Genomic DNA, 16,687 nt, shown 5'->3' with positions numbered 1-16,687 from the left:
TTAAATCTTGACCAGGTCTCTATACAGAAAGTTTGACCGAAGATATTAAACATATTTTTAATATGTTGGTAGATAAACAATTTATGGAGGCACCATCCAAAGCAATAGAGACCTGTAACCTGAAATTAATATCACAAAGACTTACTAGATTCTATAGGAAGAGTAATTTACCTTATAGGTGTGCAAAATTAACAAAACTGATTGGATAGGTGAGATACCAGCGCAAGTTTGCTCCTGTTGATCCCAATTGCTAATGTTTTGTTTATCATAGATGGAAGAAGAATTAGACAGGGACAGTTATGACAAGTTTTCTGAAGTATAGAATTTACAGATCAATAATTAAACCAGTAGAACCCTTATCTGCTGTTTATTCAAAATAAAATATAATAAAATAATAAAGCATAATCGATTAATTTACAGGTACTATATTTACCAAATAAACTAAGCACAAGACAAAAAAGCTGCAAAACAGTTCTAGTGGTATATTACATTTTATTTTACAAAACATAGCTGCCTTGAAAGTAAATCAGATTAACATTCCCTGATCTTTTTAGTCTTTTTTTTTTTTTTTTTTTAATTATTATTATTTTTTACATTAATTTGGGGGAATGAAAAAATCATTAGCAATACATATACATTAAAATTTTCTTCATTATCACTCAGCGCAAGTTACACCAAATGCACCCACAAATATTAAGGCCAACCACAGGTAACAAGTTCAATCTATTTTTCATATTGCTATGAAAAGCTGCAAGTTGTTTTTGTTTTCAAGGGCCTAGATGGCAGTGTAGTTCTTAGTGTAATTAGTCAATTTGATCTTCTCTGGGAAGATAATATTAACAGAGAGGTTTTCCCCATTGCTAGACTTCAGAAAAAAGTTCTTTTTCTTGCGTAGGAGATGACTATATTTCGCATTAGCAAGCCACATTTCACATTTTGAAAAAAATACTATCCCAGTTGTACCCAAGACAACAAGACATGTAAGTAAGCCCAGTACAACAAAACATACCACTTGGCTTTTACTGAGCAAGGGATCTGCATTTTGGATTGTTTCTTTCATTGTTATTTTCAGGATTTCTTGTTCTTGATGATGCACTGATCTGTGATGAGCTTTTGGGGGTAGCTTGTAATTCTGCATATGCTTTGCGCCTGTATTCACTCCAAACAGACTTGTGTTTTTGCTGTGATGTTTGCAGGTTGCACCAACAAATTCTGGCTTACAGATACATTCAAATCCTCCCTGTGGGTGTTCGCTGCATGTCCCTCCATTCTCACATGGGCCACTTGCACAGAATATGACACGGCTGCTGCAGAGCTTTCCCGTATAGCCATGGGGACAAAAACAGCTGAAACCCGCACCAATATCTGTACACGTTGCTCCATTTTCACATGGGTTGGATTCACAGTCATCTCTATCTATTTCACAGAAGTTGCCAGCAAAACCAGAAGGGCACAGACAGGAAGCATGGGGTGCAAAACCATTGTCATCGATGCATGTTCCTCCATTCTGGCAGGGTGAGCTAGAATAGAGAACAAACACATACATACACAGAACTGAATCACAGTCCAAGGAAAGAAGCTATTAGGACACCCTTTGTATAATAAAAGGAAATGGTTTTCTTCATAAGAGCCAAAAACTAATGCAAATCTACTAAATTGGTCAAGTTGAATCAAGAATGAATTTATTCAACAGCTTTGTCAATACAGATTATAATATCTTCTGCCAACCCTTCAGACAGGATTAATATACCACTGTATAAATCCAACCTGAAGAGCTGTGAAGTGATTTTAAGTTATTTCAAATATTTTTCCAAATTATGTTTCCTAACATTTTCATAAGCTTAGAGCTATTTAGCTGAGCAACTGTTTGGACAAGACTGAACAATGACATTAGCAGCAAGATTTTCTTTTCCACCTGATTATTCTTAAGACAGTCTCCATATTGTATCGGCAGAGTGGATTTTTTTTTATTGCCTCTATGTTGCTCCATGACAGACAAAAAATGTAAAGATAAACAGATAATTTTTTGCAAACTGTTGTTGAGCAAAGGATTTTGAAAAAAATATTAAAAAAAAATAAAAATATACATGAGATGGTGTCAGCATTAGCAAAGCAGCTGTAATGTGAGAACAAGATGAGGAAACCAAATGTTTCCAAACCTTTTGAGAACTTAATTATGAATAGCCTGGTACTATGTTTTAAGTGATGTCAAGTCACTTTTTTTTTTCATCTTTGCAATGTAACTGTGCCTTACCAGGTGTATGGCCAAAAGATAGGGCCATCTACTGACAGAAAAGCACAAAAGCTGCTAATTCAGTGGAGCTATTCAAAGCAGATGTAGTCCTTTAACTGGCCTTGTTGGCTGAAAAAGGGTCTGGGGTCATGTGTTTACAAGTAAAGATCAAAGCCACTTTCATGGCAATTCACTGTACATGAACAAAGCATTTAAAACTTACCTTTTAAAAATGGATCTGAGGTAATGAGAGGCAGCATTACACTTGACAAAGCTGACTACAAGCCTATTTGACTAGTTTTCCTAACAACTATAAATCTCTAAAGACATACAGCACAGTACCAGGATACAGATGAAAAGTCCAAGCATTTTTTACATGTTACATTTCCAGGGGAAAGCCCTAGAGGTACTGAACATCTGCAGCTTTGTGAAAGCTGACATTTCACATTTGTCAGTGGCCATTACAGATTCTTATATTGGGATACAGAGGTTTAAGAAATCTGTTGATGCCTTGAGTGAGGCAACAGTGAAAGGAAAATAAGCGCCTGACTACAAATGGCCCCTGAGCACTGGTGGGATAAGGCTGAGCTACTCAAGTGCCCAGTTGTTTCCATGGGAATAGCTATTGTACAGACCACCCTGAGCAACTCCGGGTTTTCTGCAGTTTGAAACAATTGGTGGGCACTCATAAGGAGAGATAGACTACTGTGGTAAAGAGGTCATCTGCCTGTTTTTTCACTACTTACACACACACACACACACACACACACACACACACAAACCCCTCTGTCCTCTCATATTGTCCTTCACTGTAACTGTTACCTGGAAAAAAATGTTACCAAAAGATCGCACTGGAAGTCTGGAAACTGTATTATGAAAGCAAAATGAGTTGTCGCTAGACTTTGATATAGCACTTACTGGGCCAGTCTGGTGAGAACACGAGGTGGTCATGCAAATGAGAAGCTTTGCTACAATCACCAGCCTCTCTGTATGCTATAAGAAAAATATGGAACCTGTAGCTGTACAGTCCTTGAGTTATTGAATGGTTATGATCTATCTTGGAGAGTCTAGCACACTCTCTCGGCTTTAGAGGTTTCATGGAAAATCAGACTAACTGTTTTGGATCTGACAATATGCAGAAATTGGAACCCTCGCTTGCAGGTCAAATTGCAGAAATGTAGGGAATTTGCAGGGAAATTGGAAGAAATTGCTGGAGAATGTAAGCACAAAATGATTTTTTGCCTAATTTTTATATAAAATGATTTTTTTACACTTTCTCATAAGTATAAAAAAATAAAAACTGCTTAGAGGAAACATGAAAAATTTTGAAAATGAATTATTTATTAACTAATGAATCTCATTTACCTATTTTTTAATATGTTTAAGTGAATGATATTAGTAATCTCCTTGAATATATTCAGTTACTTCATATTTAAGTAACTGATAATAAACTGTAAATAACTGATAATAAAAATATTTATATTTAACATGCATTTAAGGCATGTTCAGCAAGGGTGGTGCATGAAGGACTTATTGTGGAAACATGGACATACCACTTCTTTGCTTTCCAAATACTCTGCCTTCATTTCAGAAAGCACCTTCTGGTTCTCTGCTTGAGACCAGATCTTCAAAGCATCACACAGATATCTCTAACACAGATTCTGTAGACACCAGAAAAATTACTTTGATTTGTGAATTGGCTTGGTGCTATCTATGAATATTAACTTAGGAACCAGTGGCAGTATTTAGTAATATCAACATTTTAAACTATGCCACTGATACAGAGAGGTAGGATACAGAAGTGGGATGAAAGTGAGATGACCTCTTATGATAAGGTCTCTTCCCAGGATGTGAAGTGCACTCTCCAGCAGACTATAAAATATTAATAGACATGTACTGCTTATAGTGAGAACATTTTTTTTTCCACTACAGCTGTCTTCTGCTCATTTTCCTCATAAAGACACAACTTCCTAGAGAAAAGGAATTGCTGTTTCAAGAATGTTGTTTTGTTATGATTTTTTTTTCCATGATTTCCAAACTATTTAATGAGTATTCAGTTTGAACTGAGAGTACTATCACAAAGGTATTTATCCACATGGAGAAGATCCCACAGTCTGCTCTTCTCCAGGCTAAATTATCCAGCTCTCGCAGCCTCTCCTCATAGGAGGGGTGCTCCAGTCCCTTCATCATCTTCACGGGCCTGTGCTGTACTCTCTGCAGTATGACCTCATCCTCACGTAGTGGAAAACAGAACTGAACCCAGTGCTCCAAACGTTTCTCACCAGTGTTGAGCAGAGGGGAAATATCACCTTCAACCTGCTCCCAACACTGTTCTAACATCTTACTTCTCTTAGAGAATGGAAGGAAATCCCCTCCCACATCCTCTTCTCATAGAATTGAGATTATCTCCCTCAGTAAACCCTTGACATACCATCTTATGTATGGTAAGAAAATGACAGGCTGGTGAACTAGGTGATTTTGTGCAGAAAGCTTGTGGGTTGGTTATGGTTCGTATTACTGTACCTTGATTTTGCATAAAATTATCCCTCTAGAGGTGATCTCACTAGAGGTGAGAACATGTGATGGCAGGTTACTACTTACTAAAATCATGGCAAGGCATAAATTCATCACAACAAAGCGTGCAAACTATCACGTTTAGTACTCAAATTATACACATGAACTCATATTTTTAATGTGTAATTTTTTACAGAATAACTGAACAGATTTGCAAAGTTTGCTAAAAATATCAGTAACTAAATAATTGTCCTAGCAGAAGAACTACATATTTTAGCGTAGAGATATCTTCACTTAGCTACGAAATCTGAAGAATGTTCAGTAGGAATGTAGATTTTAAATTCACACCAGAAATCAATATTTACCCATTAATAATGCAAGGTCCTTTTTTGAGATGGCAATTTTTTCCTGTAAATCCCTGGGCACAAAGACAAATATATCCTCCATCACCAGTCTCTATGCATGTTGAGTTATTGGTGCAGGGCTTTGCAGAACATGGGTGAATATCTGTTTAAAAACAAACAAAAAATATTTTTTTAGTTGTATTAAAACACTTTTGAATAAAATGAAAGCTGAACTGTCAGCAGATGACCAGAATCAGGGCTCAAATAAAGTTAGGAGAAAGAATCTGTAAATAGTAAAGAATAGTTTAAATAAAATGTACATGTATCTTTATCTATCGTTCATCCTGCATTGAAGAAAGAACTTCTAAGGGGCATAGTCATCCTCTTACAGCCTTGGCTTATCCATAAACAGAATTCTGATAAAGTAAAATGGAACAGGGAATTCTCCCCTCTCCCTGCCCAACAACCCATCATTATGTGCTTATAAACAAACATTTCATAACAACAGAGATCAGCAGATTACAAAGTCTCTCAAGAGTTCATCTTTTGGCTTGGCTGCATCTAACCCTTACATAACTGTACCAGAATAGAGAGCTGTATGGTGTGTTTTCACCCAAAGTCACACATCTAATTTTCTTTACTGTTTCCCTGCTGAGCGACTTCCCACTTGAACGATTAGCAATTTTTTAAAATAATTAAAATTAAATAAACAAACAAGTGCATATTTTAGCAAACTAATGGAGCAGCTGCACTGAGGAGCTGGCTGCAAGTTATATGATGTCTCTAACACTTCTGTGTACAAACACATTTTCTGAAAAGATGAAAAAGATTTAAGGGCATTTATATTCTAGTTCCCATAGCATAACATGAAAGGTAGATGATATCATGAGCTACTGCAAAATTTTAACCACAACAAAACACTTCAATAACCTTAGCTTTTGAATATAATCTTCCTTGGATAATGAACTCTATTTTCTAATATGTTCCTCTGTTCTCATTATAAGACAACCTCTTTGCAAGCTCTGTGAGTGTAAGCTCCAGTTTTCTCAAGGACCAAAATAATCATGAATGAGGGAAACCTTGCTCTGTGCATCCTTGTTCTAGGTGTACATATACCCAATTTCAAGGATGTTTCCAGAGGATAAGATACCGTGGCTTTCAGGCAGGCCGGTGGTGCAGCCCGTGGCAAAGAGGTTAATCATCAGCATCAACACCAATTTCTCTCTTTAAGTGCCATGCCTGTCCAAGTGGTTGCAATAATAGTCATAAATGATACCACTAATCCTGGTCTACATATTTACAGTGGATCAAACACAACCTATAATCTGCAAGCCTATAAATTATAAGGTATGTCATTCTTCATCTGAGCTGAAAACCAGATAGCCTATGGTAAATATAAAGGCTACATAGTCAGAGGCATTAGCAAACCACTCAATAACCTCAAATAGTTACAGAAAGGAAGTTCCATAACCCATACTAAGGAGATTATACACTAACTCTCCTAGAAAATGGAGAAAGAGAACACCACCATTCAAAGTTACCTCTTTTTCTCTAGTGTTTAGCAAGCAAATAAGGTGCTGAGACCGTATCTATATTTTACAGACATTTCAGAAGTTAACAGCAGTGGCCAAGTGAATTTTGGACCTATATCTGGGTTTTGCTATCCTGGTGCGTTGGTATTTGCTGACAGCTGGCAACATTAAAACAGTGGCTATGCCAGAAACCCCCTGGCAAATATTACTCTTTCTATAGCAGCAAAAATGAAGCATGTCAAGCAAATCCCAAAACTAATGACCTTATGTCAGCCTCCACAGAAACAATATAAATGTAGCTTTCTAACAAGGCTTATCTCATTACACACCTGAAGCTAAAAATTGTTTCCTGTAGCTACAAAATGTCAATTAATGACACTTGTTTGTGAAATTATAATGGTTTTGGCCTCCTGTCATCACACACAAAAATACAGTATTAGAAGAGGGAGGCAAGGAATCTCATATTGCATGGTAAATATTGATAGGTTTGTACTTCCATATTTAAAAGATAGTTATGTGTATATAACAATGGTCGCCAAATGAATGGGAACCATCATTTTGTCCTTTTGTCCTTTTTCCTAACCTGATCAAGTTTCATTTAGTGATACCTGTTAACGAGTTATAGCAGTCTGTAATGACTTTATACAGCCAGGAAACCAAAACCAACACAACCTTTTGGCAAAGGATGTGGAGATCAGTGGTTGAGCAATTAACCCCATTTTTGGTTAAAGTGCTTTCATGGGTCAGTAGAACAACCTTCCAGTGGCAAGGAAACTAGGACTCTTGATACCTTGTTCTACTTAGAGTAAATAAATCCACTGAGATGAAAGACTTCCAATATAATTTGTGCCTCTAGATGAAAAGATGATTATTTCTTTTTGGCTGAGAATTCTTGCCACATCTTCATGGGGATCTAAATGCAAATTGGCAAAGAAGACTCTGAGGTAACACTGAGCATTGCAAAAAGTAATAGTTTCTGGACTTAAACAAGGGATATCTATTTTGTCTTATAAAACTATCATAATGAATATGTATTAAACTATTATTTTTCCCTAAAGGTAGGGATATAGGTCCAACAGAATTGTTTTCCATCCTTAATACTGGTTGCAAGAAGGAAGGTTGCCAAGCTCAGAAATGTGAAGACCTTTAATTGCTTAGAAGTTCAGCCAGGTGTTTAGATTTTTTTTGTTGTTGTTTTGTTTATTATTATTTTTTAAAGTATGTTCAACTAGAAAACTTCATATGAATTTAATTGTGTAGATGGTACCTTTAAAAAATCTGGTCCTTCATGATCACTGACAACTGATAGAGCTGAGCCTCCTAAGTTGGCAATTGGGAATTTTTCTGTCTAATTTCATAAATCTGTGATTGTACACCACAGACCCATTCAGAGGAACCCATTCCCCTTTACTAATTATAATGAAAATCCTTTTGTTTGTTCCAGGTATGAAGACATCAGTGAGAGATGTCTAGAAAAACATAATTAATGTATTTATCTCTGAAAGTTTACAGTCACATCTGCACCAGTGCTACTACAGTTCTTGCAAACATACCAGGACTAGCTTCAAACAAAGGAGCCTGAATATGCCTTTGTGTGCAGTTGGTGTGTACAGGCTGCAAATTCTGATGAGAAGGTGAGTGATTACCTAAGCACCTTGCACCAACCTTCATGCCACTGCAAGGATGCACTACCAGAAACCTTGAGTCTTTTAGTCATCTTGAAAATTTTATTCTATTCATACTGCATCATAATTAACTACTCTTTTGGGTATTCATTGGCAGACCACAGCCATGCTCTGCAAATTAGAAACTGTATAACAACAAAAGCCTGAATTTGAAGCAGAGGGAACAAGGTCCTGGACGTTTGTCCTCTTCCAGCTGCAATTATGCAAACTGAAGTGGTGCATGCTTCTGGATGCTCATGCCATTTCTGTCCCCTCGGATATCTTGGCTGAACACTCATCTGTTTATGTCAGCCAAAACAAACCAGCTCAACAAAGTCCAGTTCTTCAAGTTACTTATGCTAACCTGGCTCATTCTGACAGGAAAGGGGTGAGCAAGTGCACTCTGTGCTTATTACCTCAGGTCCAGGAGGAAAGCAGTAGCCTGATTGGACAGACCTTTTTCTCAGTTATACTAATGCTACTCCACTGAATCATCACTAGGTTGAGGAATAAATATTAATCTAATAAGAAGCATTAATATTGTCTTTCTGTACAGAAATTATTATATATATATTGTGTCAGGTAAATATTTCAAATTATCTAATATAAAGATGTGTGTTTTTTATCAAAAAGACTTATATGACTTCAAGTGAGCAGGTTTTTTTTTTTTTTTTTTTTTTTTTTTTTGTTTTTTGTTTTTTGTTTTTTTTTTTTTTTTGTTAGCATTGTCCACAATGGTCAATATTTAAAAAATTATGAAGCTATGTGCTGCTTGCACATATGCCCAGTTACCAAAGACACTGCATTATTTTGTCTAAATTATAGAAACTCCAGGTTTACATGCTGCTGTCCAGAGTATTTTTTAATAGTTATCCAGAAGGACTTTTGCAAGTCTCCATCACCAGATGGGGCTGTTTCACCTCAGTAGCTCAAGAATAAGAAAAGACGTGCAAACCTATGTCACAGAGGCTGCCAACCCAGCCCTCCTCACAGATGCACTGCCAGGGTTTGGCACAGCTGCCATGCAAACACCCAGGGAAAGGTACACACTGATTACAAAAAGCACCCTGCCAACCAGGCTGACACCTGAAAGAGATAAAAGACAAGATAGAGGCATAGTTTATTTTTAATAAACATAATTACAAGGATGTTCTGCTTTTCAAGGCAAAATAAATAAACTTTCAGATACAAAATTGGACTATGCAGCACATTGGAACAAAAAGATACCTTCAGTGCTTCCAGGATACTAGAAGCAGTTCATCTGAAGAAAACTGTATAATTCAGCGACAAAAAGTTAATAAATGTTAATCAATGTAAAGTCTTACTAGAATAATTAGGCTAAAAAAGCATCTAGATGTCTAAGCTCTACAACTCCAGTTACTGTATGCTAATAGAGTGCTGCTTCACTACAGTACCATATTTTCAGAGGACAAATTGTTTCAGTTTCTGTCTATTTTACAAGGACAATAAATTAATGTAGAAGTCTGTTCCTGAGCTAACAAGCATGTCTGACAGATTTTTTCACCTGCATTCACTGGGAAATTCACAAAATCCATTCACTGGGTGGCAGCCAGTTTTACAGTTCACACCTAGAAAAAGAGATTGTTAATATCAAAATAGAAAAATCAGCACTCAGAAATATATATATATATATATAGTGTCCTCTACACATTATTGGTGTTTTAAAAGAAACCACACTGTATAGTAAGAAGAAACCAGACTGCATAGTATTCTGATAGTATTTGTTACAGGTATGAAAATATGTATTTCAAGTTTCCCAAATGTTAAGTGAACCTAATCAGAAGCATGTTACATAGTGTTTCTATAGGGTGAGTGGAATGATGTAGAGAATGGATTGCAAAAGGATTCATGGTAAAACATGGTAGCATATGCGAAGTAAAACACTGCTATACACTACTTGAAAATAGAAACTTCAGAGCAAATCTATAGATACAATTTCACAACATGCAACTCCAGTTGTATTATTTTAGAACTACTTAAAACTCAGAAATATCTTTAGTCAGAGAAAAAAAAAATCCGTGTAAAACAACTTACTTGTGTTAAATTTATTTCAACGTTACATCAGATGAAAAAAAGAAATCGTCACTTTGATTAAATAGTACAAGAATAACTGAATTACAAAGAAGAGGTCTCAGTCTCATTATTTTTTTTTGCCGTTTCCAACTATCAGCACCAAGCGCGTTCAGCGGTATGATGCCACCACTGACACCCTCCACGAGGGGCAGGGGAGATACCCCTCAGACGGGCAGTGAGGACGAGCTCCCTACAAAGAGCCAGGACCCTCAACCGGAGCAAACTTCAGGGGAAGCACCGAGTGCTTCGGGGTGCCGCGGGTGGGCTCCCCCCGCCGCCCTTAGCCCGGCCCCAGCAAACTCCGCCAAGTTTCCCACCCCGCTCCCCGCCGCCCCCCGGCCGGTACCTGGGGCTGCAGGGAGGACGAGGGGCAGCAAGCAGCAGCAGCAGCAGCAGCAGCCGAGGAGCCCGGCGGCACGCAGCCCCATGGCCGGGGAGGAAGAAGAGGAGGAGGAGGAGGCGGAGGCACCCCCGCCCGCAGCGCTGCAGGGGCGGGAGGAGGAGGAGGAAGAAAGGAGAAGAAGGAGAAGGAAGAGGAAGGCTGCCCAGGGCAGACACTTGCTCAATGCTGGCGCTCCGAGGGCTGAAAGAGGAGCCGGCACCTTGCGCACCCTGTGCGATTGCGGCGAGGGAAGGCTTTTGGGAAGGCTTTTGGGAAGGCTGCGGGAGGAGGGAGGTCTAGCAGGGGGGTTTGAAACACGCCTCTTACCTCGTTGAAACTTACTCCGGCAGTTCACAAACAGCTAATTCAGGGCTTCGGGTTTCTGAAGACTTCTCTGCTTAGTCAGGCACATCAGAGCTCCAATTTTTTTTTTCAGGAAAGACCCCAGCAAAAGCAAGGAAGGCAAAGCATCTTCTGTTTTTGAGGCTAAAAAGTTAAAAATAAATAAATAAAAAAATAATAAAAAAGACCCCCAAAACTACATCTCTTTTTTATATACTGAACAGATCAAGAAGAAAAAAAAAAGCGTTACTTCCACCACTAGGCAATTTAAATTTTGTGCTTTATTCTGTGGCTGCTCCTTTCTCTTGTCTATCTTTTTTATTATTCCTTTGAGCAGTCCCTTTTGGAATTAGACTGGGTATTTCTTGTTCTTTTTTTTCTTCTTTTAAAGAAGTTATGCCTGTTTTTTAGGATTCTTAAGGGACCCGTTTTCTTCTGCTTCTGCTGTAGTGCTTATTTCCATGAGACCTCATTTACCAATTTATCTACATTTATGTGAAGCAAGTAGAGATCACTATAATATGGTAAGAAGACTATAGAACCACCTGCTTTTTCTCTGGAATTACAATTGGCTAATTCAAGATTATCTGCCTGAATACATACGAACTGAAAAGCACACATTAGCTTCAGAAAGCCCATTTACTGGTACTTGAAGATAATGATGTCACTTAGGTTGCAAAAGTTTGCTTCTAATAATGCAGGTTTTTAATTTTATGGGGGAATAAAAGGAAGGATAAAAACAGGAAGAGGAGAATGAGGGGTGGTTTACAAAACAGTGCTTGAGTGTAAAGTGTGAGAGGCAGACACTGCTTCTTCAAGTCTCTCCAGAAGTTTGGCTACATGAGATACACTCTGCCTATCTGGCTCTACAGGCACAGAATACCTCCATACCTTTTCCACTTGCTTTCGTTTTATTACTGAAACACTACCAAAGTTTCAAAAAGGTTACTTTGTCACCACAGCTTTTGCTGTAGTTCACATGCCCAGCCACAGCTAGGGAATCGTGAATGACAGAAAGGCACCAGAAAAGTGAAAATGTGGAGCAGTAACAATGGCTAGTCAGTCCTTTGCTATTCTGTGAATTTGTGCTTTCCTAGTATAAATACCAGCAGTTCTTTCCAGTTCTTTACCAGTCTTGTTCACTTTACTTTTATCCTGACTTTCTTAGTTAGTTGTTACAGACTCTGGTAGCTGTTGGTCCAGGGTTGTTTATTCTTCCCTTAGATCATAACTTCTTTGCTTGATGCAGAAACTTTTTTTATGTTAGATATTGGTTTGCATATTTTTCACCAAGAGGTAACTTGAGGAGGTAAAATGGCTACAAAAGTTCTGTGATGCTTTAGCTGGAAGAAATGACTCCTTGTATTCTTTATTCTTCAGACCTTAAGAGTAGTGAGTCTGTAGAATTCATAGATTTTATCCATACACTAATCACTGTCAAATTATCTGTTTTCATTTGCACTGTAAATATAATAGTGTGACATACAGTGACACATTTGTTCTATTTTCTGAGTTCACTACCTGCATTGTCCAAAACTGATTTCTTATGAAAAAAATCACTAGAAAAATCTTGTCCTCACAATTCTCTCTCTATATATAACGCAGAGATGTTGTGGAGTCTCCTTCTCTGGAGATATTCAAAACCCACCTGGATGCCATCCTGCACGATGTGCTCTAGGTGATCCTGCTTGGCAGCAAGTTTGGACTAGGTGACCTTCAGAGGTTCCTTCCAACCTCGTCCATTCTGTGATTCTGTGATATGTGTTATAATCACCATTACAAATTTTAGTATTTGTACTCTGTTTTTCTTGCTTGTTTTCATGTTTTTTACATTTTATTTTATTTTAATTTATTTTATTATTATTTTTTGCCTGGATATACTGTTAAACAAAAGTAATCTATTGTTAGAGCAACTCTACTTTTCTCATTTCTGTGCCTCAGAGGTGCATCTTGGATGGCTGAAATTAGGATGATTCTCCATTTTCCCACCTTTTCTACTTACTTCAAGGGTCATCTAAAAGCAAGAGGCAAATTTTATTTTTAAGAAGTCAGAATTCTTTTTGTAAGAGTGAAGTCTACCCATTATATCCAACCAGAACCTGTTGGAACAGAACCTGCCCTGATGCTATTCCAAAAGCAATTTCAAAACAGAAGCCTCATCATTGTGCGAATCCAGACTCATCATCTTTTCACTACTTCTTCTACCTGAGAAAACCAAACTGCAAATAATTTTTACTTAGCTTGTTTGCTGCCAAAAGCACTCTGATCCAAATCTCCACAGGCATTGCAATAGTCCCTGAAAATTACAGTGATTGGGTTTTGGCAGATCTTAGTGATTTCTTCTGAGAGAATAAATCTTTTTATTTTTGTTTTGTTTAAGTATTTGCATTGGAAATTGGAAAGAAAAGAACTCCATATGTTTTTTTGTGTAAGATCATTCAAAGTGTTAACAACTGTATTCACTATTTCATCTAAAAATTCTTTAGTGGTGAGTACAGACTAAGGAGTGTGGGTCCCAACAATTTGTCATCCTCAGGAAACATGCAGCTTCATTGAAATCTTGGGACATTGTGAGATTTTCTTTGAGATTCATTATAGGAACCAGGGCATCAAAGACAGTGACTGCAACAATTGAATCAAGAAGAGAATCTTCATAGATTCTTTTACAGAATTTGAGATATTATGCTATATATATATACATAATTTTTATTTTTATTTTTTTTTACCAAGAAAACACACGACTATCATGGATCCTGAGACATGAATAATGAACAGGTTCAAGGACTGGGCTACTGGAAAAAGCACACTGAAATTAAGAATTTAAGCTTGGTAAGAAATTCCTTTTGTCTATTGAACACAGAAACAGAGTGCTTCAACCTTCAGCAGCTTGCAAGCAGCTCTGCAAAGACTAGAAATCCTTGAAGCAGCAAGGAATCCTTGAAGTTCTGTCCTGGATAGGAGTACTCATAACTCCCAAGTGTTTGTTTACATACTAATCTAACACCTTTTGTCCAGAGAGAGACTCAATATTGAAAGAATCTGAAGACAGAAAATTTGCTTCGGTGATGAGAAACACAGAGCAAGTCAACAGTATGACAGCTCCTAAAGTTCCCTGAGAACTCCTGGTAGCTAAAATCTGAGGGTAAAAAATAGAGTCACACAGAAACTATATCTGAGACCTCATATGGGAGAAAGACATAAAAGTAATTAATTTGGGGTACCCTTATGCATATTTTAGAGAGAGAAAAACAAAACAAAACAAAACAACAACAACAACAACAACAACACAACAGTTACAGGGCAGTGCAATGTCCTTGGCAGAGCAAAAATATTTTGTCAATAGAATAGGAGTATCAGAAAGTAATTTCATCCTTGCATAGGTGTATCCTTTATCCCTTGAAAGAATCTCTTCAGCCATGGACATACACAGGCACAAAGTTTTAAGGTATATTAGCTGGTTTTACAAGTTTGTATTCCATACTGTACTCTGTGGTTAGCTTTGTCGCTTAGAAAAATAAGCTCATCAGACTTCATTAGTGCAGAAAGGAACCTTTCATCTATTTCAAACTCTACGTCAGTCTATCCCTTCCTTGTGTGTGGCTGGACAGGATGGGCTGAGCCAGCCTAGGAGCTTGTTGGAACAGAGATTGCAATCCTTTTCTGCTTTTCTCCTAATCTTGTTTTTTTGTTGTTGTGTCCCAACTACACAACTATCTGCAGTTCTCCCCTCATTCCACCTTTACTACTGCTACCTCTGTTCTTCAGTGAGCTGATAGCACACTGAGCTGGCACAAGACTGACAAGAAAAAGATGAAATTATTTTTACTGTCTTCATGTGCACTTCAAGTATGCATTTCTGCCTTCACAAAAGTCAGTAGGTGAACGTATGTAGACTTCTCTGTGGAGACAGGCATCTTGTGCAGCACCTTCTGTACCAGGGCACATAAACCAGAAAGGTTTTCTCCACAGAACAAATTTTACTACACACAGAAGTAGCAACAGTCAACAATTAACAGGAGATTGCCAAAATATTTATTTTTTAGCTGTGGTGATTTTTTCCCATTGGAACAGTAGCCAGAGTGTGCAGAGCTAAAATATACAGCAGTAATTTACAAGAGTTAAAGCCAAGCCTATTCCCTTGCTCAACGCTCAAAATCCTTGTAACCTCTATTGACAAAGCACTAGGTCAGCGCTGTCCATCAGTCAATTACCATTGCACAGAGAATTCTGTCAGCTGTTTTAGAAAATACATTACATGAAATCTTGGACACTGAAGATTGAGGCAAAAGTTTCATCACTGGGACAGCTTTGCACTGAATGTAAAAGTCTTGATCAAGAAATTAATACAATTTCTTTCTTTCCCGGTGTTAGGAAGGTCAGAGATTTTGCCTTCCCCAAGATCATAGTGTAGCCCTTCTTTGATATTGTAAATAAAAAGCCCCAAATGTACAAATTTGAAATATTTAATAAGACTCTACATTTGAAGTTATTCCAGTGACAGGTGTATACACCCAGCAACTAAAATACAGAGTTGAGAAACTGCTACATAAAACACAAAACAAGACCGTTTTCTGTTCTGCTATCAACAGCACAAAAGATGAGAATATGGAGAAGAAACCTATTTTACAAACAACAAAATAAAATATATTCAGGGAACATGATTCTGTACTCAATGTAAACAAAAACTGAGATCTTATCTGATGGTGTTACAAAAAATAAAACATAAATTTAAACAAAGGCATTTTTCAAAGAGCTAGGAAGGTATCACTGTCATTTTATATTGTACTGGGCTATCTGTAACTTAAGTATAGCATGGTGTAAATAGATTTCTTGAAAGGAAGTGAGAAAATTGTAGAAGGACCTTTTTAGCTTAAAGAGAGAAAAACAATATATAGCCATCATAATGTGTGAAATCAAGAAAGAGAAAGGAGCAAATATTTGTAGTGGGCAGATATAATGGCCAGAACTGTAATTGGAAGAAAGATTAATTTCACCAGCATCCTCTTTAACATTGAGGTTCATCAGACAGCATGACAGTTTGCCAAACAGATTAGAGCAAAAATAATTAGATGTCTTTAAGGAAAGGCTAACTACAGTTGTGGGAAGTTCAATATAAAGCCATCAATGCTTGAAGGGACATCCAAGATGTCCCTTTCAAAAGCCATCACTTTTGGTCCCGAAATAACAACTTTCAATCTAGAAAATGTTCCCCTCAGACTGCTATTAAAAAAGCCTGAATCCTTCTGATTTTTAAAAGATGCCTAACAGTCTGACAGATTTCAATATAGCCAGGAAGTTTGTATCATTATTTGTCAACTTTCTTTACCTGTTTTGACATGAAGACAATATTCAGTTGGTAATTTACACCACCTTATTACGTTTTCTTTTCCTGCAATGTGAAACATTTGGTGCAGTGAAAACGCACATAGATTCTTAATAGTCAATGAGTAAACAGAATATTTTGCTATTATGTTAGTGATATTATACTTTAAAATGTATTTTTAAAGACTTTCCTGAGGATAGTAAAGTAATTTTACTTCCTGTATGAATCCTAGCTAGATCTGAGAGCTCATTTCAGGGAA

At 37.3% G+C, this 16,687-nt stretch overlaps 1 protein-coding gene across 1 annotated transcript; it reads right to left on the bottom strand.

Annotated features, from left to right (window-relative positions):
* Positions 1-352: 352 nt before the first annotated feature.
* Positions 353-11,029, bottom strand: DLK1 (delta like non-canonical Notch ligand 1). The gene is made up of 5 exons (XM_084520134.1): positions 10,728-11,029; positions 9,813-9,876; positions 9,243-9,373; positions 5,113-5,254; positions 353-1,520 (listed from the first exon to the last, which is right to left on the bottom strand). The coding sequence occupies exons 1-5, from the start codon at positions 10,807-10,809 to the stop codon at positions 776-778; spliced, it is 1,164 nt and encodes a 387-aa protein (XP_084376260.1). The 5' UTR covers positions 10,810-11,029; the 3' UTR covers positions 353-775.
* Positions 11,030-16,687: the final 5,658 nt, after the last annotated feature.

This window comes from Aythya ferina, assembly GCF_964211825.1.
Source record: "Aythya ferina genome assembly, chromosome: 5".
In the NCBI taxonomy this organism is placed as follows: domain Eukaryota; kingdom Metazoa; phylum Chordata; class Aves; order Anseriformes; family Anatidae; genus Aythya; species Aythya ferina.
The sequence above is the reverse complement of the archived record's forward strand: the minus strand, read 5'-3'. Positions and strand labels throughout refer to the sequence as shown.

Excerpts from the sequence above, each read along its gene's own strand:
- DLK1 (XM_084520134.1), bottom strand. The coding sequence starts at position 10,809 with ATGGGGCTGCGTGCCGCCGGGCTCCTCGGCTGCTGCTGCTGCTGCTGC. Across the intron at positions 9,374-9,812 it reads GAATTTCCCAGTGAATGCAG|GTGTCAGCCTGGTTGGCAGG; the intron begins GTGAAAAAATCT and ends TATCTCTTTCAG. Across the intron at positions 5,255-9,242 it reads TGGCAGCCTCTGTGACATAG|ATATTCACCCATGTTCTGCA; the intron begins GTTTGCACGTCT and ends GTTTTTAAACAG.